The 27578-nt window shown below is 45.9% G+C and overlaps 2 protein-coding genes across 4 annotated transcripts in view; both read left to right on the top strand.

Moving 5' to 3' along the window:
* LOC149325532 (thiol S-methyltransferase TMT1B-like) overlaps positions 1-27578 on the top strand; it is a 53027-nt gene that overhangs the window by 12086 nt on the left and 13363 nt on the right. For 2 of the 3 annotated variants that reach the window (XM_089563760.1, XM_089563761.1), the window contains exon 2: positions 12452-13162. In XM_089563760.1, coding sequence (XP_089419886.1) covers positions 12788-13162 — 375 coding nt within the window. In that variant the 5' untranslated portion in view covers positions 12452-12787. Of the gene's footprint in view, positions 1-5741; positions 5875-12451; positions 13163-27578 lie in introns of those variants that run through there. The other variant, XM_089563759.1, reaches the window with a different exon arrangement.
* LOC149325529 (thiol S-methyltransferase TMT1B-like) overlaps positions 5790-27578 on the top strand; it is an 80350-nt gene continuing 58561 nt past the window's right edge. Inside the window, exon 1 of the mRNA XM_089563762.1 lies at positions 5790-5874. The gene's annotated coding sequence lies outside the window, so the exon portion shown is untranslated. The remainder of the gene's footprint in view (positions 5875-27578) is intronic.

The raw sequence follows: 27578 nt of genomic DNA, 5'->3' as shown, positions 1-27578 counted from the left end.
GGTCAAGCTTCGACACCCGTTCCCACCACCACCAGGACAGGAGTGCCGCCAAGGCAAAGAGTTAAGTGATGGGAGGAAGATTACAAGTGGGTTTTGTTTACATCTTTTTACAAGCATAAGAGACTGAAGTGAGGCTCTGATGGGGCTAAGAGAGGCTCTATGGGAGGCTATGGGAGGCTGTCCTGCCGCACTCGTTGTCGACTTTTATACTGTTCTCCTTCCCTAAATCCCCTAGGTTGAGGACGCCCACGCCTGGGTGGGAGGGGCCCAGATCACAAACAACACAAACTTGTGCGCACAAACACACCACTGCACTTAGGGCCACGCCCCCGTCACATGTGCAGTCTGAGGGAAAGAAAGTTGTCGGCGAGGTAGCGTTGACTGCGGTAGGTGATGGCCTCCGGCCAGTCGAAGGTTTCTGCGGGTCACCGACATCTGCTGATAATCAAAGACACCCGCCGCTCGAGGCCGGAAAGCGAGGTCACGAAAAGGCCGAAAGTGGTTCCCCGTGCCTGGAGACGTTCGCGAGGGTCGGAGATGATGCCCGCCAGCTTGTCGCGGTGCTTGGCACGCCAAAGAGCAACAGGAAACGAGACCCTTTGTTCCCTGGCACGGTCACGGCAAATGGGGAAGATAACGTTCGTCTCCCCGGGGCGGCGGCGGCGGCGGCGTTCTACACGTGCAGACCTTTCGGAAAGGGGGTCTGGTTTTGGTCCTGTACTCCAACCGGGCAAACTCCGTAATTGAAGTCAGCTGGCACCTGGGTCCTCTCCATGCGTGCGGTCCATGGCGGCAGGCCCGAAAGCAATCACACTCAAGCTGCTCGCAGCCATACACAGAAGCAGGCGTGCTGGCGGCCACCCGGCGAGACTTGTTGACGTCGATCTTAATAATGTGTACATGTACATTCTACATGTCTGCTACACTCGCCCGTCCCGACGCGGCGACGTTAGCTGCGCGCAAAATATGTTTAGCTTCGTAACTAGCTGCTTTGGTGACTGCAGCCTGAGGACTCAAAACACCTGGTTTTAAACCAGATGCTGATCCATAGCGGTTACTTTAGTTGTAGACTGATAGACTCTTTTTTTAAAGCGCCGAAATTGAGCGCAAAAAAGAAAACTGCACAAAACGGCTGACAGCAACAAATGAGGTTGTTTCCGAGCTCAAGCTACGAGGTATATTAAGCGCACATGAACAGAGCAAAGAAGGCTGGTCGCTGGAAGTCGCAGAGAAGGACGCTGACATCGGTTTGGTGCGTATAACTGCCTTTTATTTTTGTCTTGAATGAAGGACGAATAGGAGCAAGGCTGCTGAAATCAAAGAACTACGATCTTTCCGTTGTGAAACTTGGCGATGAAAAACGAACGGGGAGAGAGTGACAGCACCCCCCGCGTGCTTTTCAACACCATGGTGTTGAAATGTTTATATCGCATTTAAAGCTTGTAAAAAAATCTCTCAAAAGACCTTGATTTCTTCGAGTAGGCGGCGCAGTCGCGAAGCCTGCCATCAGGTTCCTATTTGCCTTTATTGCTTACGTAGACACCGCTGCAACTGATCGGTATTAAGCATGCTATGTTTTTAGCCTCTGTTCCCTTCCAACTAAGACAAAAATCGGCCGGAATCCGTGGTGAACGTGGTGTCGAACGTGAGGAACTTATTCGAAAGCTTCCAAATGTTTGAAGCTTCCGGAATGCTATGAAGTAGAAAACACTTGGGGCATTTTTAAGGACATTATTAAACAAAATGCGAAAGCCTTTGAAAGCTGGCCTACTTTTAAATATTCCAAAGGACCCTACAAATTTTAGTAGTCCTACCTCATTGATTAAGGTGGATTAGTAAGGATTAGTATGTGGATTAAGGAGGATTACCTGGAATTCTTGGCTGGATTAAGCGGAAGAGGGGGCCAGGTTAGTATAAACCCATGACATAATCCAGGGGAAGGCACTTGAACATTCTAGTCTCGACATCTAGAAATTTGGTGGTTTTTCAAATTTGGCTGATTTTTGCAAGATGACAACATAAGTGCTATCGCATTATAATGTTGGCCCAGTGTGGGACTGGAATCATTGGCGGTATACGCCCTTCTTTGGGCGTACTCCCATCCCTTGTTTATTCGCCGCTAATGTTTGCTAAGGCCGCTGAAGAACGGGCGACGGCTTTGAGACATCAAAAAGCGAAAGCAGCGGGAGATGCCGAGCACTCGGCCCAGCCCAAAAGAAAAAAAAAATAAACAGGCAGTGTTATGCTTCGTTGTTTAGCGAATAAGTTTCCGGCGAGAGTCGATTCACTGTGGGCTGTGCTGCGCAGCTTTGGTATTTGCCTGCACAGCGCAGAATATCTACAGTAAAAACAGGCGCGCGCTATCCTGTGGTAAGTACTCGCAGAAGTACAGGCGACGTTTGACGAATTATTTCTTCATTGCTTTTCACAGCTCACAAGTACCGCCTTGTGGTCGCTAACGCACTAATAAGCTCCATATCTCGTACAGCGCTGTGAGTGTGAGTGAGTCAGTCAATACAAGTCTTGCTGTGTGCCGCTGACATTGACTTTACAGCGTCCAAAATGAGCAGCAGGCTAACGGTTCGTGCCAACACTGGCTTTTACTATTTCCCTTTCCACATGTTTAGCTTCCGGTGCCTTTGGCGCCAGGCAGGGATAAAGCTTTTGGTGTCACTCCAAATCTGTCCCCCGTTCATATTTTCCTTCGCTCTGCCCTATCGCAGCCATCTGCTTTTCCTTAGTTCAAGCCTATCTTAAGACCCGCTATAGCTGTGGCGTCGTGTCAGCTGTATCGTCGGGTTACACCGAAGTGGAGCACTGCACGGGCCGGGCCGGAGAATGTTTAGCCGGGCCTGGGCCGTGCCCGGGCTTTAAGTTGTTGGCCCCGGCTGGGCTCGAGCCCTTACATAGAAGGGATGTGTGCGGCTTCAGATTCATTACTGCAAGATTAAGTACATTGTGAGTTTTAGCAGCGACACGGATAAAACAGGGCCATGGTGTTGTTACTGTTTAGCACTGACAAAAGGATAGATAGAAGAGTACGCAGCACAAGTGCTAACTTTTAAATGACCATTTAAGTTTCGTCCTTCCACCCAGACAAAGGAGGAAAACGCGCAAATTCCCACGTCAGAGTGGATTTTGACTCAACGCGGTCACTTATCGAGAATTAGCAAGCACGTGACGCTTTACACATCATTTTCAGACGCAGCAAAAGTCAAGCGATAAACGATGAGGAAGGGCACATAGGGCTAAAAGCTCCTCTTACTACGACAGAAAGAAGGCCAAATTCCTTCGGTTACTGGACAATTTCAATAAATAAACATGAACTCGTCTTCTATACTCGAACTGACGCCACACTTGCATGTATCGGGACCACAAGTTTAATTTGTTCAGTCTCCAAGTTTTTCCTTTGACTTTTCCTTCCAACGGGCGAAAACCTTTGTTTTATGAAGCAGAGGGGCACATTCCTTACATTGCTTACAGTGCACTGGTATCTTAGAGCCGTAGACATTCTTGAGGGACAAGGCATATTCTTTGAGCATGTCATTAAGGCAGCGCCCCGTTTGACCTACATAGGCCCGGCCATAATTCAGTGTCATGCCGAAAACCACGCCGGTGGCGCACAGTACATACCTCGAGGCATGTTTCTTGTACTCTGTGAAATATTTCTGGCGCAGCTAGACTGCGCGATTTCCTAGGAAATAATGAACACTGTGTATTGATTTCCGAGGAAATCATTCCACAGTTCAGGCAAGTTGATTTTCTTATTGTTAGTGGCTTGTCTGAAGGTAACCGCCTGAAATATTTTGTCAAACCTAGTATAAGTGCTTCTAAAGGATTCTCGAAGCATTTTTTAGATATTCATCTCTATTTTAACCAGACGAGTCATGTCTGCTGGCGGCAGAAAGTCCGGTTGTCAAAAGCCGTCATGCCTTATGATTCGGCGCACTCCAATTTAGTGAAAAGGGGATGGGGTTCGTCTTGTCTTCCCGCCGCGCTTGAAAAATCCTGCCCACACAACGTCAGCGGAAGCTTTTCGCTGCAGATGCAACGTGTGGTGCAGTGAGGGTTTCACTTAGCCGTTCCCAAAACCGTGGCTGAGTCGCTGCTAAAGAAGCCGCGTGTGGGAGCTTGTACCAAGCGGGAAGTGAGCGACAGGGAGCCGGAAGTGTTACCTTAAGTGCACGATGTTATTGGTCGGTCGGTGGGGACGGGCCGCAGATCATTCTCGGTTCCGCTCACTTTAAAGGCGGCGATGAATTTCCAAGATAAGGTGTCTAAAACGCCAACAATTATCTAGAACAACATAGAAACTACAGGGCGTGGCTACAATTGTCCCAGCGAAATCTCGCGTGGCAGTGTGGTAACAGATGGAACGGCAAGAGTATTGGATAAAAAATATTCGCTACGCATGATTAGTCTCTTCATTCATTCATTCATTCATTCATTCATTCATTCATTCATTCATTCATTCATTCATTCATTGGTATTTGTTGTTTTACAAATGTACGCAAACACTGCTCGGACCCATAGCCAACGGCTAGTAACGGGTCCAGTAAAAAAACGTATACAAGCATGCAGACAACAGTATACCAAAATAAAGACAGTAAGTTAGTATAAAGAAGGCTATACATCACTCTCAACACTTGTTAGAGCATCAACAAAAGAAACACATATATTACAGATTATATAAACTAAAAACTTACAGATCAAACAAAACGCGTAGAACTTATACAAGACTTAAGACATCACAAAAAGCTAGGGGAAAATAGCTGGTAAGTATTTACAAAGCATGACAAGAGTACAACACACGAGAAGAGGATAAAATGATTTCAGTACACACTTTTTAATTACAACACATTTTTAGAACAGTCGCAAATGTATAAATCTATAAATAAATCAAGGTATCAGGATTCGGCTTCATGCAAATAATACCAGGCAAATATCTAAGACGACTAGTAAAAAATGAAAGTATGAACTCAAAGTGTGTCATTCTTTTTAAGGTAATAATGATTTTTAAAGGTAATAAGTTGTAGACAGTCTTTAGGTCATGTGGTAGATTATTCCAAATTTTTACGTCTGTAAACTCTAGGAGACGCTCTCCATATACATTCCTTTTCGCTGGCGAGTTAAAATTGCCGTACGTGCTCGATGAACACCGGCTCGATATGTCACGTAATGCACTAAAATAAACAGGAGATGTCCTGCGCATGCGCGCATTGTAGCTTTTCACGGATTCATGCGACATTTGCTAGGAGAGGAGTTCGCCTCGGCATCGAGTTGTGGTCAGCTCGGACACAAAGAATCAAGTAAGGTCCATACAGCGTGCCAGTGAGGTCGCCGCCAGCCATGGTTTGGCGGCCATCCATTCCTTCTCTCCTGCAACCTGCCCTAAAGGACGAAATAATTCTTACATTCCATCAATCCTCACCCTCCCAGCTTAACCGTGTTTCCCTTCACCCACACTCTGCTTGGAGAGCGAGCCCACAGTTGCTGCGAGGGCGAGGGGAGGATGGCGGCCATCAGTGGCACGCTTGCCCTCCCTGCAGGGTGCGGGTGAGTGAAAGAACATGTGGGTGAGGGTGAGGGCAGGAGAAGAGTTGAGGAAGAAACCGACGCGTAGCTCGGCGTCGAAAGATGCTTAGTCATCACCAGCTCTCGCTATAAAAGAAGGAAAGGGAAGCAAACGAGAATGATCTTCGCTCTCGACGAGAAAGTCGCATATCACGCGGATTATTGCTGCTAACTGTATTGCCTGCTGGGAGCGTTGTGCTTATCACCCACTTCAAGTGGAGGGCACCCATGGATGCCGTTGTCACTTTGGCAGCAGCGGCGTACCGAGAGTGAACAACCCAGCTCAGCTGACTTTTGAAGGTAACTTCTTTTCCTTTTGGCATACACGAGTGTGCTGCCTGCTTCCTCTCTTTAGACAGAGCTCGGTAAAAGGGCCAACTTCTCTCGTCGGGCTCGCTATCCCTTGAAATATGATGGAAAGGAATGCTGGAACGTTAAACGACTTGGTCAAAGCTGTAGGTAAAAAGAACAGCCAAATAGCATAATGGAAGTTATTAAGAGGCTAAAAGAGGTCATTTGTAAATTGTGGGCTTTCGACATCGCGGGGCGACATGTCGGCTATGAGGAATGCCGTAGCGGAGGGCTACGGATTAATTTATAGCACCTGGCATACTTTAATGTGCTTTGACATTGTGCGGCACACAGATGTTTTTTGCATTTCGTATCCACTGAAATATGACCATCGCGGACGGAATCGAAGCTAACAAGCGTGCTAGCCTCCAGTCATCCGCAACTTGTGAAAATTTTTATCAGAGAGATGCGATTACCTAAATCTAAGATCATGCTGTTCTGTTTGGTATGGAGATACTATGGCATTTGTGAACGACAGCTTTGAGCAGCTCAACAAGAATGTGAACAAGTTCCGTCATGGTTTGGGTGAGGACAAGGACTTTTCAATGCCAGCAAGAAACTTAGAAGCAGCAGAACAATCTCCTATATGCAAAAGCGATAGTAGCAGTAGTGTTTATTTGGCCATATTGTACAATATGCCCCCGAGGACAGGCTATAAAGGAGGCATAGAAAGTATGCCTCATGACGAGGCCTACGCCCCAAAAAGCAAATCATGACACTGGTGGCCGAACGGCAAAATACATTGTTTAAAACAACGCTTTTCAAAAAAAAAAAACACGCAGTAAGGTGAAAAGTTAGTGCTGGGAAATGACAGTGACAATCCGAAATGTGAGCACTGACAATATGACCAAAGAGTGAATTTTCTAAGCAATAAAACAGCTAAATGTTAGCAAAAACCCTTTGCAATATAAATACGCACATTGCAGTAGTAAAATGAAAGACACCGAAAAGGAAATTTGAAAATATGGACAGTAACAACAGAACGATAACTATTTAGTGCAATAGTAAATTTTTCAAGGCTAAAAGTTTTACCGGAGGAAAAAGCATCTAAAGTTTTTCTTTAACGACATTGGTACTTTACCCAGCAGTTTCTACAAGAGATTGGTACGCATTACACAGGGAAGCAGTTAGGTCAGCTATGCTTTGTTTCTCATAGTTTGTCCTAGACATGGTCGTAGATAGGGAAACCACAGGGAAATCATAAGTTATATTCCTCGAGAGATAAGTATTGTAGAAAGACATGAAATCCTGCTTGAGTTTATGGAAAAAACAGAACCGCCAAACTGAGGTTGTAACAATGAAAAAGGTTGCGGACATGAAAAGTTTGCAAATGATTTGTTTCATTAGCTGGACTGTACACGATGCACGTAGGGCTCTTTTCTGAAGTGAAAATAATTTATGGGAATCAGTTTTATGTCAAGTACCCCACACGAGAGTGCAGTACCCGAGATGGGAATGAACAAGAGCAACACGTAATTGTTTTTTAACCAGCTGTAGGCGCAGATGGGTTATAGAGATAGATCGCGAAAAAAGATCGGGCCTTTTTCATTCTAGTGCTGTTCACATGATATGTCCAGCCCAGATCACTGCCGAAGTGCACACCATAAACCGGAAACTATGCACTTGTTTGATTATCATGTCATTAAATTATACAGTGATATGGTGGTCAAATTGTTTATTTTTTAGACAGAAAACCAGAACTTCGTTTTGTTTTCCTTTAATTGAAGTTGGTTGACGGCAGCGGAATCATTCAGCGGTTAAGTCAGGCATTTAATAGCTTTCAAGTACTTGAAGATTAGAGGCTCAAAAAGAAAAAGACATTCGTGTAGTCGGCGTATAACACAATATTGTTCATTAGTGGAATGGTTACAATGTCATGAATATACACAGAATTTATGCAGGTCCCATAATTGATCCCTGAGATAATAGATTTTAAGCCAATGACACAGGAAACAAAGTATCGAGATCGAGTATATACCGGCGGATAAAAAAGGACTTGCGCACATCTTCGGTGAAAATTGCTACTTATTTGCGCACCAGTGTACTTGACGATGACGTGGGCGTTGGCCATCGCGTGCGCTCGTAGGACGAAAGCAAGATTATATGGTACGGTTTCCTACACATGCTGAGCGAGGTAAGTTTATTTTAGCAGTTAAGAGGACAAGGCTCAACACTAGTATCTTAAATTTTGAATCGAGCTACCCACTACACGTGAGCATCTCTTAGCAGAGAACATGACGCTGCCGGAAGACCACATCAAGCTTGCCTTGATGAAAACTAAGAATAAGGGTCGCCGGGAGAATTTTGACTTTTTCCGGAATTACGTTCGACGACGTCTTGGCAAGTGTCGTATAGTATTAGTGAGTGTTTGTGACTTTGTTTCTTTGTGTACTTTTGTTTCCTCACGCATCTCAATTTTGGCCAAATCGATCACCTAAAAAGCTATCAAGACGAGTTTTCAGTGTTAAATTGCAATGCTTACATTCTACGCGAGAGTCTCTGCTCACTGATAGCTTGCAATTTTCACCACGTGTTTATTTATTATCTGGTCGCGATAAATGAAAAATGGCGCAAGAGAAATAAATCACCAGACATATAGAGCGACAAACTTTATGCTTTACGACTGGTTTAACGTGCTCGAAGGGATGGTGCTGTTTACTTTGTTACTGGGATGTCCTGCCTAATGCTACATAGGAACCACGTAATTGACTTTCATTATAAAAAGTTAGTGCATCTTTCTCACCGCCCTCCAAGTTCTGTGGTCTCACTTTCCTTAAACACTTTAAGCACTGAAGTAACCTGGAGATATAAAAAAACAACCCCTTTATATTTTCGATCAATCAAATGTTTCAATGACCTCTACTGTAAAACAAATAGTTATACCTTGTTTTTGGAGGGGTATAACGAATGCAAGCTTACAACAAACTCTACTGGTGCGACTTGCAGCTCTAGTTCCCTAACTGACGTTGCGATAAGTAACGCTGCAAGTGATATATAGGCAGCAACTTATCTAGATCCGGTAATTTGTAACATACCCGTATTTGTTAAAATCGAGCGGAAAATGGCTGTTAAAACTGCCGCCGACTACATACAAAGGTAAACCATCACTGCTCATGCAATTCTACAACGCACACTTATTTTGAAGAACTAGCTCTTATAGTGGAGTGGTCCCGCCTATGACTCGTGCTGCCGCATTCATCACCGAGCGCCGGCAATCAACTGAACCTCCCTGTGGCTCGCGCTAACTTCGTCGTCCTCAGTAGAGGCGCAGAATCGCCTCTCACCTACTTCGCCATCATCATCAGGTTGGGTGCGGGTTCGATATCAGACGCCGCCTAAGTGGTAACGCTCCTAGGCATCAATTCATCGTAACTCTGCCGGCTGTTAACAGCGGGCGGAGTTACGATGAAGCAGCCAGCGGTGACGTTGTATACATCAGCGGCATTGGTCGCGCCGCCGCGGTGGCTCAGTGGCTATGGTGCTCGGCTGCTGACCCAAAAGACGCGGGTTCGATCCCGGCCGCGGCGGCTAGAATTTCTTTGGAGGAGAAATTCTAGAGCCCCGTGTACTGTGCGATGTCCGTGCACGTTAAAGAACCCCAGGTGGTCGAAATTTCCGGAGCCCTTCACTACGGCGTCTCTCATAGCCTTAGTCGCTATGGGACGTTAAACCCCACAAAACCAAAACCAAACCAAACATTGGTCGGCGAGACGAAATGAAGTATACTCTGAGCGCGGCACGTATGCGGTGGGGCAGAACCACAAACGTACGGCTGGTCTTGCGCTTGTGACTATGGCAAGAAATGCGCTGCACGGCAAGATGCTCAAATTCGTGCCAACATAATTTTCACACCATAAAGCAGGAAAAGAGAAATACAATTAACGCACATTCATATGTGGCAGCAGCATTCAAAGCAAATGCAAAAATTGTGACAGGAAGTGCGGGCCAGCTAGCACTGATCATTCACAGCTTCAGTCATCATTTAGGTTTTGGTTACTTCACGACCACAAACATAACGTGGCGGATGGTAATCATGTGACAAGGACAACTGCAGAGCCCACTGACCAGCAGAATAATCAAATCGACAACGCCATCGGCTTCGCGAAAGAGTACGCCTCGTCGTCACGACTTCGATTAGAATCGTTAATTATGCAGACAACAGCTGATACGATGATTAGGGCGAAAGACACAAGTCGCCGATATAGGGGAGTCAGCTGCTTTTTCTGTGAGAGCAGAACGTGGCATGCATTAGTTCCGGTGCTTCAAGGGGATTGCAAAGCACGAGTCCCAGCGATGCTCAAACTGCTTGTTACTGCCGGTTTGTTCAGTGATATTCCTGGCGAAATCAATATTCGTTAACTCTAATCTGTGACCGCCAGAAGCGATTCAATATCGCAAAAAATGCCGATGTTCAATGGCTGTTTGCTGTACGCAGGAAAGTTGCACTCTACATTTCCTATTGAATAAATAAAGATGGCAGTGATTCTAACGACTCTTTTTCCCTTGCGTTTAGTAGCACTAGCAAGTCTATAGTCGGATACAGCTTAAGAAGGCAGCGGCTTTTCCCCGTCAAAGGACCCCCCTCCCAGCCAATGGCGTCAGCCGATACTCATGACCCTGCTAGGGTGACAATGCAGCGAGTGGCAGATGAAAGAGGATAGTCCCCTCTGTCCATAGTCGGGGATGGACCCCTCTCTCCATTGTGGCACTGCTCCCTGCATTGTCACACTGGCAGGGTCATGAGAATCGGCCGACGCCATTGGCTGGAGGGGGGGTTCTTTGACGGGGAGAAGCCGCTGCCTTCTTAAGTTGTATCCGACTATAATGAAGTATTGCTCAGAAATTTTTGCAGTATGACCTCAGCACTGGATGTATTTACTGCTTTTAACCATTATCAGGAGTTTCAAAAAACAACTCTTTAAGAAAAAATATAAATTCAATGTATGTTGTTGAAAGCAAACATAAACATCATGTGTTCGGTAAATGAACAAGAGAATTTCCAGAATTGCCACTAATGAAGCCGCAAAGGCACTTATAACCGGATTTAAAGTGCACTTCAGGAAAAGCATTTCACTGTAGCCTGTAGCCAGCTTACGCAGGCGTTAAACGACAGCCTGTGGTAAAAACAGCTGAGGACTGGTCACCTTAAGGAAATCACTTTTCTCAGCTAATAGTAAGTAACTGGTGTTCGTTAGACTGAGTTAACGTTCTGAAGCACTTTCTCTCGAGCTTCACATTCATCACCTTGCTCTATATTTCAGACGCGCGCCAGCGGGAAATTGGTCTTTGATTGGAGATTAAGGTGTGCTTAACATTGCAATGATGATGGTGACAGATTTCAATGGCGCAAGGCCAGCTTCGATAAATGGCGCCACGGTACAATGTGTTTCACTCTACACAAGGTTGGGCGACAGGTCCATTTTCGAAGTATGAATACCATGCCCAAAATTCCAGGGCAAAAAATTTTTATATTAGAAAATGGTCAGGTACTGTTATGGAAATATTGAAGGTAATGGTCCATTCTTTAGATCTCTAGCAGAAGCTCTTTTAAAGTGTCTCCATTGCTCGCATGTAGCAGTTAAGACTGTCATAGAAAACATATGGGGAACGCTTTTGACGATCGCAGAAACGTTAATAGCAAAAAAATGCAAGCCAGTTGAAGGGAGATCTACGTAAATATTGGTTCACTAAAATCTTACAACGCATGAAAAAAATTGCGTGCACAACTTCTTTCCCGTTGAAAACTGCTTTTGTACAAAATTGTTGGGCATGAACCGAGCACCGGTGCAAGGCAAAGCTTGTACCCACTGTATCACCGGAGGGTGGCGGCTCTACTGGAGTCCCGCTACTTCTGCCTATGAGGTGGATGCTCAGCGCACTAGGCCAACGTTGCGGCACGAACCCCTTGGTAACAGATCAGGCAGATTATGCAGCAATATTCCCACGGCCTCGGGCGGCTTCCAAAATGCAGTTTCTTTAATTTCGATCACGAAGCCGATGCTCATTTACAAAGTGCCAAGTGTGCGTGCGCCTCACCGGGAATCTCGTCGACAAGATGAATGATTCAGGATTCTCTGCATCTGAACACTAAGGCAGCATAACTATAGTTTCGTTCGTCATTGTAGTCTACTTATAGTTACCTGTAATTATATTGTAGTTATTAGTTTTTTAGTAGGATACAACTTTGAAAAAACAGCACTTGGCAACAATGGTCCACGGTCCGCGGTGTGCTGTACTACTACGCTGAATAATCGGAACATTGAACAAAATCAAGTTTTTAATGTTTGACTACTAAACAAGGCAGAGGCATCAAAATTATTAAGCTTTAGAACCGTCTCGTGATTAACTTCTTGTTTAGGTAACTAGAAAAGCTTTAACAATGACCTGCAATTTGCTACGGAGGAATTCTTTTCGGCGGAACTGAATGTGGACAGACGTTCACTGCAGACTTGGGTCGTATTCGACTACAGATTGTGGGCTGACATGATTTAGCATGACATCTTTCTCGTTCCATTTTCCGTTCCAGGATCCGCAACCTGCGAAGCTAGCATAACCGTCCTAGGCGCTGCGAAGGACGTGGTTAGCGGCGGCTACTTTCAAGACTACAGAAACTGGACACATCCACATACCCAAATCAAGGCTGTCAACGAAAGTTTCTCGCCAACGAGACAAAGATCAAAGAGTAAACGGCGCAGAAAGGCCGCTCGACACCCGTATAAGACCGAAAAGGCAAATACATTTGCAGTGAAACGGTATCGCAGCAAGGGTCTGCAAAACCACGTCAATAACACCAGCCACACAAGTTGGTCTTGCCCGCCACGAGGATTGTCTCCCGAGTTAAGGCTTCAGGCAGAGTGTAGCAATGAATAGGCTGGTGTATATTTTTCTCTCTCACGCCATCTTTGCGTTCAGCTTTCTATGCGGACTGCCGCTGCTGCCTGTCTTGCTCATCAGCCACCGGTTCCAGCAGCACTACTTCGTCTTCTTCTACGAGCTGTGCCAAAAGGTGTGGGACAAGGGCTATGCTCTACCCCGACGCAGCGTCCTCGCCCGCCTGGACGACCTGGAGTCGCACGACTCGTCGCTCAAGTCACGCGGCTTCGTGCGCATGCTGGAGGTGGGCGCCGCGTACGGACCGAACCTGGAGTTTGTGGGTCGCCCCGTCGAGTACTGGAAGGTGGAACCCAACACCGCTTTCGAGCCGACCTTCCAGAAGAACCTGGCAGCGAACCCAAAGGTATGCTGACCTTTGTTCAAGTGGAAATCAAATTCCTTTGATACATGAACGTATATGTGGCGATACTTCAGAAATCTAAAGAAAAATGTTTTCATATAAAATGTCTATCTAACTGCAGAATTCAGAATGGTACTTTCATTGGTGGAAATATTTTCTGAATACCGACTTTCGTGTCATCCTATACTATGTAGGGTCCTAGGGAAATTCGCTTCCTTTTACGTGTGGTAAAACTTCAAAGATTTGAAATTGATTTTCAGTTCGCCTTTCTCATCACGGGAGATGGTTTACTTATGACAATGCGCAAAAATTATTTTCTAGCAGAATCACAATGTAGTCGATGTGGTCGAATCTGAAGAATGGCGTCCGAGAAGAGTGGCGGATCTTTTTGAATGCACACAACGCAACAAACTGAATGCACACAACATAACATTTGCGGTTTGCCTGAAATATGACTCGTTTCCATGCTTCCAGGTAAATTTAATTTCTTCGAAATACATGATTACAATTGTGGGAAATAGCGATGGAAATTGAACCTTGCGAGGCTCGGCACCTGCAGTGTATGTTCACGACAACCGCGTGGTGTGGACAGGCTATAGGCAATCTAACAAGACCCGAAGGTTGGACAGCGGGAGAGAAAAATTGGGAAGCGAAATTCGGGCAATATGACGTTTGCATTCCCCGCACTACTAATGGAAAGCCTCGACCCATCCACTCATCCATCACGATTCCCCACAGAGTTGCCGGTGCTAGCCGCTTGAGTCGCGATGTAAGCGAGAAACGCAGTACGCTGGCATCGTGGCATATACCGATAACACATCGATAACATCAATAACACATCGCGAGGTACACGCACATGATCAATAGGTTGGTTTGGTTTATTGGGGTTTAGCGTCACAAAGCAACTGAGGCTATGATGGACGCTGTTAGTGAAGGGCTCCGGAAATTTCGATCACCTGGAGTTCTTTAACGTGCGCTGACATCGCACAGCACACGGGCCTCTGGAATTTCGCCTTCATCGAAATTCAGCCGCCGTGGCAGGGATCGAACCCGTGTCTTTCGGGTCAGCAGCCAAGCGCCGTAACCACTGAGCCACCGCGGCGGGGCGCATGATCAATAGCGTTTCGTATCGCAGCAAGCCCAGCGTTGCATGCAGGCAAAACCTACACGAGCACGCACTACCGAAGGCTTCGGCAGAGCATTGGCGCTCGTGCTTCAAGATATCCGATGGAAGCTGGCCTCTGGAAGCAGCAGCGGATTTTCCTGACCTCTGGTCTCTGCGCTCGCTCGTCTGTGTGTCGTAGCGCTTCTGTCGTGAATTGGTAAATTGGTTTTTGAGGAAAAAAATGGCGCAGTATCTGTGTCATACCTCAGCGGACACCTGAACCGCGCCGTAAGGAAGGGAGGAAGGTAGGAGTAAAAGAAGGAAGAGAGAAAGAGGTGCTGTAGTGGAGCTCTCCGGAATAATTTCGACCCCCTGGGGATCTTTAACGTGCACTGACATCGCACAGCACACGGGCGCCTCTTGCGTTTCGCCTCCATCGAAACGCGGCCGCCGCGGTCGGGTTCGATCCCGGGTACTCCGGCTCGGTAGGCGGGCGCCTTACCACTGGGGCACCGCGGCGGGTTCGCTGCTGTCGATGTCAAAGCTTAAAGCACAGACCGTAATTTGTGAAAGAACTTCTAGCGCCAGTCCTGTGCTTAGCGGGAACAGCGAGAAGCAAAAGTATCACTGCATTAAGAAAGCATGGTGTTCGCAACGGTGTATGACAGATTTGTTTCCGAATTTTAACGCGAGAAGATTAGCAGAGTCATGAGGGCGAAAGCTGCCCCGCGTCGGCGTGTGTGCGAAACCGCCACGTGCCCACCGTGGCACGAGACGTTTAGGGGGAGTTTGCGATAACACCGGCTGAAAAGAAACACTGGCTCTAACAAACGCGGCTTAAAGACATCCTAGTCGAAATCAAGGGGAAGAAATAGGCTTGGGCAGTGCATGTATTGCGTAGACAAGATAGGCTATGATCCTTAAGGGTAACTGAAAGGATTCCAAGAGAAGGCCAACGTAGCAGGGGGCGGCAGAAATTTCGGTGGGCGGATAAGATAAGAAGTTTGCTGGGATGCGCTGGGCGCAGCTGTCAAAGGACAGGGTTAATTGGAGTGATTTGGAGGAGACCTTTGCTCTGCAGGAAATGTAATCAGGCTGGTGATGATGGTGATGATGTTACAAGCAGCGGTAGTGGTCATAGGGCTACAGTTTGTGCTCCAGCCTGTAGAACGATAGCAGAAAGGAAGCGAAGGTAGAGAAGAATGCTTTCTTATTTCCTTCGCATCAGTTCAATTCATCGTTGGAAAATTTTTTTTTCATCAGTTGCAGGAACGGAGAACATAAACAGTGAGTCAAATAAGCACCACCAGCAACATGAGTTAAAACTGCGAGGCACTCAGTTTACCGCTTCATATAAAAGTCAGAGGGAGATGGCAGAGTTCCTTAGTAGCCGTGGATCCACAATTGTGGCAGCACGCTTGCGCCGCGACTGCACGTTTTGCAGGTACAGTTGCACGTGTGGCACTCTCACAGGAGTAACTGGCATTGCCGGCTGTCAAGATGACTAAGAAAGTCAGGAAACGCTTTCATTGCCTAAACCGCATCCGCGTGTGGTCTCAGCAATTAAAAGTGAACCCATGTAGTGCAAAGTAAATGGAGCAGTTCCATGCACTGACGCCATCGTTTCTAACGTGAAGTTGCCTATATCTTCAACATAAAACTGATAGCAAAACTCAACCGATCTTTTCTGCTTCTGCAGCATAAGCTTGCGGTGCATTAGGTTATTGTGCAAATCGAGCGCAGTCATCATCTTTCGGGGTTCAGATTACGACAAGCGAGAACGCCAGAGACGGTAACTTGGGCTTCGAACACTTTCCCGCCATTTCTTCGTGCGATGGCAGGGAAGACTCGGCGAACGGATCAGATATCAGCTAAGAACTTTGGAAACAAACGCCAAAAGATTTAGGGACGCATTGCTCTATCCACTCTGGGGTATGAGAGCACTGATACTTAACGCGCATCGCTCATTGCACTTTATGTCAAGCGTCACTCTGCAGTTGCACACGTTCCCCGCAGGGAGGCGTCTGCAGCATGCAGACGTTGGTGAGTGGCGACACCACGGGGTTAACCCGAGCATCCGCAGGGACATCCCCGCAGGGGGATGATGGTGAACAATGCGTCACCACGGACCCGAGCATCCGCGCTTAGCCGTGCGTGGCATCGCCGTGTCCGGGGAAAAGGGGATCCTGGTGGTTGAGTCGATGCCGAGCGTTTGGACCCTTAAGGCCCCTCGGCGGAGGCAACACACCACTTTGGCCCCAGCTTCCTGTAGACGGCACCTCCGGCCTGACCCGACCGGGGGAAATCGGCAGTCGCCTTTTCCTGTTCTCCTCTCCATCTTTCACTTTCCTATCTCCTTTCTTACAACTCTCCTGTATCCTCCTCCCTTCTTGGTTTTTTCCTCTTTTTCCTGGCGGCGAGGGTTAACCGTGTGTGACCAACTACCCTGTGTTGAGTCATATTAGGTTATAGTTAAGGTGTACAGCTGGCGTGGGCAGGACTTTCTTTCAAGTTCCTGTCGCGTCCCCTTGTTGGACTCCATGGTGGGTGGCTGGCACCATGACCGAAAAACATCAATTTTTTATGGCTCCCCCCCTTTCCAAACCCGATCGCTCTCTTAAAAGAGTGCGGAACGAAGCATCAGACTTTTTCATGAAAAAGAAGCCAACTTTCACTAAGTTTCATGTTATACACAGTAACTGTGAACAAAAGCAAGCCCGAATCATATCCCCATTTCTTGTCACCAAATGCCTAACAGATACCTTAGGGCCTGGCTACAAGGTATCCAAAATGTCAAGCGGCGACCTACTCCTCGAACTACGCGAGAGCATCCAGTGCTTGAAACTTGCAAACATCGATTCCATAGGGGACATCTCTGTCTCCGTGACTCCCCACCGATCCCTCAACTCAGTCAAAGGCGTTATCTCCGAAGCTGACTTTATCCACCTAACAGAAACTGAAATGCTTCAAGGACTATCCGAACAAAATGTAATAGACGTCCACAGGATCAAAATCCGCAAGGATAACAAGGAAATAGACACCAAACACATGGTCCTTACATTTAACACCAGCAGCTTACCCGAAACAATCGAAGTAGGGTACCTGAAAGTCAACGTAAGACACTACATACCCAACCCCCGTCGCTGTTTCAATTGCCAGAAGTTTGGCCATGGCTCGCAGAGCTGCCGCGGCCGCAAAACCTGCGCGAAATGCGCATCAAAGGACCACCAGTCTGAGGAATGTGACGCAGCACTACGCTGCGCAAATTGCGAAGGAGACCATGCTGCGTACTCCAGGGCGTGTCCGTCCTGGAAAAAAGAGAAAGAAATCATTACCATAAAGACAAAAGAAAACATTTCATTTAAAGAAGCCAGAAGGCGTTTTGCAGTTACAAATACATTCTCCTTCTCAGCAAAACCAAACTTCGCTGATGTGGTGCGCAGGGGCGTAGCACCACACAGCACTCCGGCACCTGCCGAGGCCAGTGTCACTGTGCCTGTAGCAGGGCCACCCACGCCCCAGGCAGGAACAGCGAAAGCTGCTCTGCCAACTCCAAGCCAGGGAGTGCCGGCCCATGGGTCGACATCCCGCAGGACCTCCCCCCGTCGGGGGAGACCTGACACTCACACACGCGCGGCTTCCCCGCGGTCGTCCAGCACCTGTCGCGAGGTGATGGACGTATCCCACAGTCCGCCTGCTTTAGAGCGGCGGAACAGCTCTCTTGAGCGGAAAAAAGGCAGGGCCACTGTAACGGCCCCAGAAAATAAGTAAACTCCCAATCGTTCCTATCCCAAACATAAATATGGCTTTTCTAGTTCAGTGGAACTGTAGAGGAATGTTGAGGAACTACAATGACATAAAAGATATCCTAGGGTCAATCTCGCCCGTAGTCTTATGTCTTCAAGAAACAAATCTAGGTCCACAACATACAAATATCCTGAAACATTATAAAACTTTTAGACACGATCGTGAGCACGCAAATAGACTATCTGGAGGCGTTGCGATTGTCGTGCAAAGCGGCGTCCCTGCTCGAGAAATCACACTCAAAACAAAACTTGAAGCCGTTGCGGTCAGTGTCGTCAGCCATAAAACAATTTCTATCTGTTCTGTATATATTCCTCCACATTTTACATTAACAGTCCACGATTTACAAGAACTGATCAATGAACTTCCAGAACCGTATCTAGTAGTTGGGGACTTCAACGCTCACTCCCCTTTTTGGGGAAGCGAGCGCTGTGACTCTAAGGGTCAAATAATCCAAGATTTTATCATCACAAATAATGTATGTCTTTTAAATACAGGAAAAGCCACCTACTGCTCCCCTACCTCGGGGAAAATGTCCTTTTTAGACTTGTCATTTAGCTCACCTTCTGTTTTTAATGATTTTAAATGGGATATCATTGACAACCCATATGGCAGTGACCACCTCCCTATACTAATCACTTTAGCATCCCCACCGGAAATAATCCCCACAAGGCCACGGCGCTGGAAGCTTCACCTCGCCGACTGGTCACTTTTTAAAGAAAAGGCAAATTTAGAAAATATACTTTTAGATAATCTCTCCATCGACCAGATAAATGAAAAGTTCACTAATTGTATCATAACTGCCGCACTCACAGCTATTCCACAGTCATCAGGAGTGGTGCAACAAAATCATAAAATATGGTGGACAAAAGACTGCAAGGAAGCAAAAAAATTACAAAACAGAGCTTGGGGTAAATTTCGCAGGTATCCGACTCATGAGAATCTCATAAATTTTAAAAAAGCAAGAGCTAAAGCTCGGTACGTCCGTCGTAGTGCCGAGAAAAAATCATGGCAAACTTACGTCTCTTCTATAAACAGTCACACCACATCTAAAAAAATGTGGGAACATGTGCGAAAATTAAATGGAAATTTTTCACCGTTCACAATTCCTTTATTGACAACACCTGGCACACAAACAAGCATAGGGCAACAGGCAGACATATTGGGGGAACATTTCGCAGCAGTTTCAAGTTCATCACACTATACACAGGCTTTTTTAAAATACAAAAACACAGCTGAAAAACAGAGGCTCCCAACAAGTGGAGGCACAAATGAAAAATACAATTGTCTAATTACCCTCCAAGAAATCAATAAAGTACTATCTGCCGGCAAAAAAACTGCTCCAGGACCCGACGAAATACACTATGAAATGCTTGCGCATCTTTCCGAGCCAGCCGTGAACGCACTTTTAAGATTCTTTAACACAATATTCATGACTGGCAAAATACCGGAAGTCTGGAAGAAAGCTATTATTGTACCGCTTCTTAAGCCTAGTAAACCCGCAACTTCTCCTAGCAGTTATAGACCCATAGCCCTGACTAGTTGCCTTGCCAAATCCTTCGAAAGTGTCCTAAATATAAGACTAACCTTTGTTCTTCAATCTGGTGAACTTCTTGATATCCATCAGTGTGGATTTAAAAAGGGATGCTGCACTACAGACCACCTAGTCCGCCTTGAAAATACTGTCAGAGAAGCTTTTATACACAAGCAACACTGTCTTAGCGTCTTTTTTGATTTAGAAAAAGCATATGATACTACCTGGAGGTTCGGGATCCTCCAGGACTTAGCTGAACTTGGCATCCGTGGCAGAATGCTGAACTCCATTAAAGACTTTTTATCTAACCGTTCATTTAATGTCCGTCTAGGCTCAACCCTTTCAAGGGATTTTATTCAGGAAAATGGAGTGCCTCAAGGGTGTATTTTAAGCACAACTCTTTTTATTGTAAAAATGAATTCTCTTAACAAAATTATACCAAGGTCCATAACATATTCAGTCTATGTCGACGATCTTCAGATAGCGTGCACATCTTCCAATATATCTACATGTGAAAGACAAGTACAACTTACAATCAACAAACTGGCAACATGGGCAGAAAAGAATGGTTTCCAGTTCTCACCACAGAAAACAGTAGCCTTACTTTTTTCACTCAAACGAGGCTTGCACACAGATCCCACATTACACCTAAACCAAACCACACTGCCTTTAAAAAAGGAACACAAATTTCTAGGCATCACCTTCGATAAAAAGCTTACTTTCCTGCCTCACATAAACGCACTAAAGAAGAAAGCGTCGCTATCACTGAACATACTTAAAGTCCTTTCACGCAAACACTGGGGTTCTGATCGGGTATGCCTTTTACAGATTTATCGCTCTGTAGTACGTTCCGTTTTAGATTATGGCAGCATAGTGTATGGATCAGCAAGGCCGTCGTACTTGAAGCGACTGGACCCTGTGCACAATATGGGTTTGCGTCTTTCAACTGGTGCTTACAGGACATCACCCATAAAAAGCCTTTACGTAGAAACCAATGAACCACCACTTGCAGACAGACGAACAATGCTCTCATGCTCATACATCTTAAAGATCCGTTCCCAGCCTAAACACATCTGTTACCCACTCGTTACAAAGTGTTCATCTCGAACACTATTTACCAACAAACCGTTAGCAATCAGACCACTTCTTCTCCGCTTTGAAGAGAAATGCCAAGAACTAGACATAATGAACATATTACCAAATATTGCCCGCAAACCTGATCCACTCCCGCCTTGGTACTGCCTACCATCTGTGTGCGACTTCACATTAACACAATTTCGGAAAAAACATACACCACATGAACAGATATTACAAGAATATTTAGCACTCAAGGAAAAATACGGAGAATACGAAGCATTTTATACCGATGGATCAAAATCGGCGCACTACGTGGGAAGTGCTGTAGTTCAGAATAATTGGGAAAAAATAGTACGGCTACCTGAGTGTGCATCCATTTTCACCGCCGAGGGTTACGCAGTCTTGGTGGCTATAGAAAAAATAATAAATGAGAACATTCAGAGCAGTATCATTTACACTGATTCTCTGAGCATACTAACCTCACTTCACCATAGAAATGCAGTGACACCACTAATTGGTAATATCATACACAACATAACGAGCGCCACAATACAGGGACAAGACAAAATTTTGCTGGGTTCCCAGCCACATTGGAATCACTGGCAATGAGAAGGCGGATGAATGTGCTGCGAAAGCTCGCAACAAAGAAATAAAGAAAGTGAACATCCCCTACAATGACTGTATGAAGTTGGTACAGTGCAAGCTAAGAAATAAATGGCAGTCGCAATGGAATATTGAACGAAATAATAAGCTCCACTTAGTAAAACCATTTATAGAAGAATGGAAGTCATGCTCCCACCAAGAACGTTTCATCGAAGTTATTTTATGCCGTCTCCGTATTGGACACACACATCTCACACACAACTTCCTACTTACAAAAGAAGACAAACCTGTTTGTGAAAAGTGCGGAGATGAACTAACAGTAAACCACATATTATTCTCATGTACAGAACTTGAATCACTAAGAAAAAAACATTTTACAACCTTTTACAAAGAACACATTCCTTTTCATCCAGCATTGATTTTAGGCAAAGATGCACTTGTCAGTATACCGTGTGTTTTTAGCTTTTTAAGGGAAGCCAGTATTCTTCATCAACTCTAATCTACTCACCCTGTGCTTCGCTACATACAATTATACACCTCAGCCACTTTCTCAATCACGAGAAGGAGGCTGAGGTCTTTATCTGAGCTGTTGGGAGCCTCGAAATCCTTGCCGAGCCAAGGATGTCTGTGGAGGTAACCCAACCTTTAAAGGTTTCTGCTATCAGACATTTTTTTTTAATTCTTGTATTTCATCAGCTACTTAGTAAAAATAACTTTTAGGCCCTTTACACCACCGTTTTTATCCACTTTGTTTTCAAACTCTGCTCAAACATATTTTTTCCATACCTTGTTCTTGGCGCATGATAGCCTTAGCTGCTTATGCGCCAATAAACCCAACACAACACAACGCAGTTGCACACGTTTCATACGTTACCGAAGGCGCAAAACGAAAGTTGCGTGATCTTAAAAGCGGCCAAAAGACGGATCACAGGAAACTGGAATTTAATTTCAGTTAGAAAACAAAGCCAACCAAAGAAGTGAAAAAATGCAAGGTTTCTGAACCTACCCGGTTCCTTGATCAGGTGTGACGGCGGGCAGGTTGTAGCTTCTCATTTTGTCCCCCGGCGGGTCATTAGCTGTAGACCATGGATGTAAAATAGGAAGGGTTCCTAGGCAACTGTTAACATTTCCTCGCGTCTGCTGATTGTGCCACGACCCAAGTTAAGAGCCTTCTGCTCTGGTGCTGCTCGGTATCCAGCACAATGGTTCTCTTGATGTCAATCTTGTGGTCACATGCCTCGCAATGTTCTGCCACCGCGCTTCTATCCCTGTTCATTTGTTTGACATCCGCTTTGTGCTGCTTTGTTCTTTCGGAGAAGTTCTTGGTTTCGCCAAACGCCTTGGGGCCTTTTCTTTCGGGTGCCTGCCTTTTGGGCGGGGGAGGGGGCATCCGATGATGAAGTCGGTACGTGTGCGGTTTGTACCACTTCCTTTCTGGCAATATGGCCAAGGTTTCACTGACGTCATTTGCATAAGAAATGCAAACGCCTTTTTGCCAATAGCAAGTGCGTGGGCCCGAGGTGGAATTATTTTTGTTCAGTTTTTCTGGTTTTGGATGATATGCCGAATGAAAAGAGATGGGGTATCTGTTCCTCTTAAGGTCATGGACAACTCGGTTCTTTTCGTGTTTTTTTTTCTTCTGAAGAGGAACAGGTGGTGTCCGCTCTTTTCAATGAAGTTCTTACGGCAGATTTCTTATGGGGAGTCGGATGGATGGCGCCGAACTGGAGGTACCGTCCCGCCTGGGTTGGCTTTCTGTACATAGAGCCGCAAGCCTTTTTCGTGCTTCGTGAGTGGAATGTCAGGGAAGGCCGCCCTGTTGGTCGCGCTCGATGGTAAACTGTATCTATACGGCATACATATCGAGCTGTATACCGAGCCGCGCCTGCGTAGAAGGCTCTTACTTGATTCATGGAATATTCAGCAAACGAGTGCAAATGTTAATCCCTACCTAGGAACCCTGCCCCCCCCCCCCCTCCCCCCGTTCTTTAAATCCACGGTCTACGGCCTGTGACCACGCGGCTCACAAAACGAGTTCTTAAAAAGGCAGCTGCAGCTCGCCCGCAGTTATTCCTAATGAAGAAACTAAGTAGGTTCTGAAGCGTTGCCTTTTTCATTTATTGTTTGGCGTTTTTCTTACTTGAATTAAAATCCTTTCCCAACCAGACAAACCTCTGTTTAATGTTTTCTTAGAAAAATAGAATAAAACAGGGCGGAGGCTGGGCTACCAAATGAAATTTTACTGAAGGAAAGAGTCAAAAGAAGACTCGCAGAGATGCGCGCGTAAATAACTAAGAACGTGTGAAAGAGCTGACTCCAAACGGCAGTCACCGTTTTACTTGCACATCTTCTATAAAAGAAAATTGTTTCCAGTTAATCGTTGACTGACAGCTTAGCTACACACGTGACCTTTGCCTTATAGATACATTTTGCCTCAACTATCTCTCTACAGATTTTCATTGCTGCAGAGATGATCCGTCTCTACTGGCGGGTCATACGTTAATTTGCACGCCTGACACAGTGAGACTACTGTGGTGTGTAGAACTGGTAAACCTGTACAGATATAGTTGGGGCGTACTGTATCTCTAAAGCAAAGACCACGTGTGTAGCTAAGCCATCGGGCAGCCTTCACGGGAAAGACTGGTGTTTTAGATGTGCAAGTACAACGGCGACTGTGGTTTGGCGTCCGCCCTTTAAGCGGTTTGGGTCATGTGCTGGCGCATCTTTGTGCCAGTCTTCTTTTGCCTCTTTACTTCAATAAAAGCTTGGTTGATAGCCCAGACTCTGTTCTGTTTTTAAGGCGAAAGCCTTTAATGCCTCATCGTTGTCGACAGAAGGTTGTCGGCAGAGGTGTCACGCTTTTTCTAGTCAAACCAGGAAAAGAATCTTTTTGCACGATGGGATTCGAATCATCATCCTTTGGTTCCGCAGGCGTGCGTGCTAATGGCTACGCTACTTCCTGCCAACACATATGTAGTTCTCCTTGCCCAGGACGCTGGACAGTGTTTGCATAAAGGCGTCGAATCAGACGGATGCCTCCCAAACGCCCTCCAGTGTCTTCAGCCTTTAAGATTCACAAACAATTGTGTACTTATTTTACATCTTAACCACACATCAGTGACAAAAGCAGCAACACCGCTCTAAAGGTTTTCGCCTCACCGCACTTTAGGTAAGCAAAGGGCCCCCTGAATTTTTTTCCCTGTGTTACGTCTTTGGCTGGATTTAAGAAGAATGAGTACCAACTCGCCCAGCCACCAGCATTGCTAATAAAGGTGCGTGTTTGCCGGTCGATTCGAAATGACGCGTTTGATACCTGCCCGTTAGTTATCGATGAGAACTAAATCACAGTGCACAGCACACTGCCAAATCTCGAAGGAGCACTCAGTACCGAGATTGTATTTTGTTTCTGCATCCTATATACTGCTTTACAGGAAGTCATGCTGCCAGAACAGAGGTTCGTTTCGCCCCTCCAAAGTCAGTGCATGAATCAATTCAGAATTTAGATACGTTTGTTTTAATAAATATTGGGCGCTTATGTGCCAAATCCGAATGAACGGTTGTGAGGAATTCCATACTTGAGGTTTCTTTGTTAATTGCGGCCACGAGGTGCTCTTCATTTGAAGTGGAATTTGAGCCCGCGAGCGCTTTGGCTTTGCGCCCCTGTTGAAATTAACCTACCACAGCTGGGATCGAACCCGAGACCAGACGCGGCCAGTAGCAGAACCTCGCAGAGCCACCACGATTGCTTGCAGTTCTCATAATCATGAACGGAATGAAATATAAATCACCTCCCGTGTAGAGGCGTTCAGAACGGGACACAGAGACCTACGAGATGTGCGTGCAAGAATTTTTGAAGATTTAAATGTATAGAGCGAATACAAACACACGCAGAATGCGCTCGCATGAACATGTTGGTTATATATAATAGCAGAAGCATGTAAATAGCTTTTTTTTTTACAACAGCCAAATGCAAGATCATTTATACTGGATTCCAAAAAGATCCTGCATAAAACAGCGTTAGAAAAATCCTTGACAGGGGCGTACTCTATAGACCCCACCGAAAAATCTCTGTAGAAACAAGCTGGAAAGGGTCCAAAGCATATCGGCCCGATTTATTTCTCGTAGGTAGGACCGAGAAGTAAGCGTAGCGATTATGAAAGAGGTGCTGGAATGAGAGCCGTTAAAGACACGACGAAAAAAATTAAAGTACAAATGGTTTCACAGCATTTATCATAATCTGGTTGCGATTCAACGCGAGAACTGTATTTTGTCGCCATCCTATAAGTAGGAGACGTCGACCACGAGCACAAAGGGCAGGATTTGAAGAGTAAAACTGAGTTGCTTAAATCATCATTCTTTCGGAATACTGTGCGCGGTTAGGATAACCTATAATCGATAGTTATATTTTTGATAAAGAAATCATTGCAGCAAACTTGTAATGGCTTTCTTGTTTGGTTTGTATGTTGGCCTTGGACATGCATTTTCTGATCATATTGGGGGGGGGGGGTATCGTCTGGTGGGGAGGGAATACTCGCTCCCTCTGCAATGCCATATACGATGCTGTGGGTAGGTAAAAAGAAAACTAAAAGTAAGATTGGATAAAAAAAAAGAAAACAAATGATGCAAATCGGAGCTGTCATGTTCATACTAGATTACTGCTAGATGGTCATACTAGACAATATATTATTTGTTTTTAATTTATTTTGACAGCCTAGTGGTCCTTCTGGACATTACATGGGTGGAGGGGGGGATTTTTTGAAGAAAACATAACAAATTTAGAACAAAATATAGAGAGGGCTGAAAATAAGCAAGCTAAGAAGCCCAAAAAATTTGGAGAAAAATTGAGAACAAGGATAGGCAGTCAGAACCATCGCGTTCAGTTTGTCACCTTTATTAAAAAAAATTAAAACCCTACAGGCCGTTCGGTTTTATTTATACTAACTGCGCCTGCTTGCTATCACGCACCGAAGCGCCAACACAGGGAGTGAAACGCTTACCCCACCTTGCAAGAATTAATCTCGTTTTCCGGGCGTTCTTTCGCTATGGTGCCCCTGCGCCAAAAAGAAATTAAATCGTGATCACAATGCCACTTAACGGACAAGCCTCTCTGACGACTAAGAATGGGAGCCCAAGGCTGACACGCAGGATAAGGTAGACTAATCGAGGGAGCTTAGAAAATGATTTTCCCCGCACACGTCTCATACTGCTTGCCCGCGCCTAATCCTCCTTCGTAGAGGCTTCACGCGGTACTCTCTGGACGTCCGCAGCGATAATCGCGGGTTACCCGCCTCGCTCTGGCTTCACACGTGTCTCAGCGCGGGGTGAAAGCGGCCGCCCTTGAGAGCTGCAGCCGGCCGTTGGTCGCGGGTTCGACACACCCGCTTGATCGGCTGCCTTACGGCGGGGTGGTTTGCATGCCCCGTCGGTTCCGTCGAAATCTGATCCACAGAAAAAGAACATTTAGCAGCGGAAACTGATTCATCCGACGACCGCACGGCGCCGCGAGTCGATAGTCAGGGTGCTTCGATGCGTTTCCTCGTTGCCCAACTCCGCCGCTGGGATGAATGCATTGACTTGCATGCATGCATACCTGCGTAAGTTGATAGAGCTATATGCATGACACACGGCCGAATCGTGCATTCCGCTTTAGTTGGCCACCGATATCTGCTGACCTTCGCTGAAAAGACTTGGCTACAGAGATTTCTTGCGCAAGCCCCAATGATAATATCCTTCACCGCCAGGCTAGACTATTGTTGCACCCTCCTCGAGCCATCCGCAGTTTTTGCTTGCACTTTTTTAGTCTGCGAGAATTTGCCACACATTAGGTGTGGTCAAATATCAAGGTGACTCTGATTTCTGTGGTTACCTTATACAGGGCGTGAAGCTAAAACTAAACACAGTTAATAAAAAAACGAATTGCCCAAGGCCCGTGAAACATATTGTGTCTAACTGAGAGTCAGGCGGCCTACTCAGCAGTATTTTTCTCGTTCTGGAAACATAAATAATTAGTAAAGACCAATTAGCTAATTTTTTAAATATTGCTTTTAATGTTTACACCAAGGTGCCATTAAAGTATCTTTTTTTTATTACCGGCTTTAAAAGAAAGTCCACAGTATACAAAAGCTACCGTGTGCCACCGTTGCTACTTCCCCATCCCAAGACGCGTTTCAGAGAATGAAACCTCCTTTTCTTCGGGGCGCTGTCCACGACTGGGCTCTGCGAGTGCAAAGGGCGAGAGATATCGTATGCGCAAGGAGCGCTCAGGGGGTAGGTGTTGTATTCCGTAAGCTTTCTTT

The sequence above is a fragment of the Amblyomma mixtum genome, chromosome 10 (genome assembly GCF_055824585.1).
Source record: "Amblyomma mixtum isolate Tamu chromosome 10, ASM5582458v1, whole genome shotgun sequence".
NCBI classification, from domain to species: Eukaryota; Metazoa; Arthropoda; class Arachnida; order Ixodida; family Ixodidae; genus Amblyomma; species Amblyomma mixtum.
The sequence above is the reverse complement of the archived record's forward strand: the minus strand, read 5'-3'. Positions and strand labels throughout refer to the sequence as shown.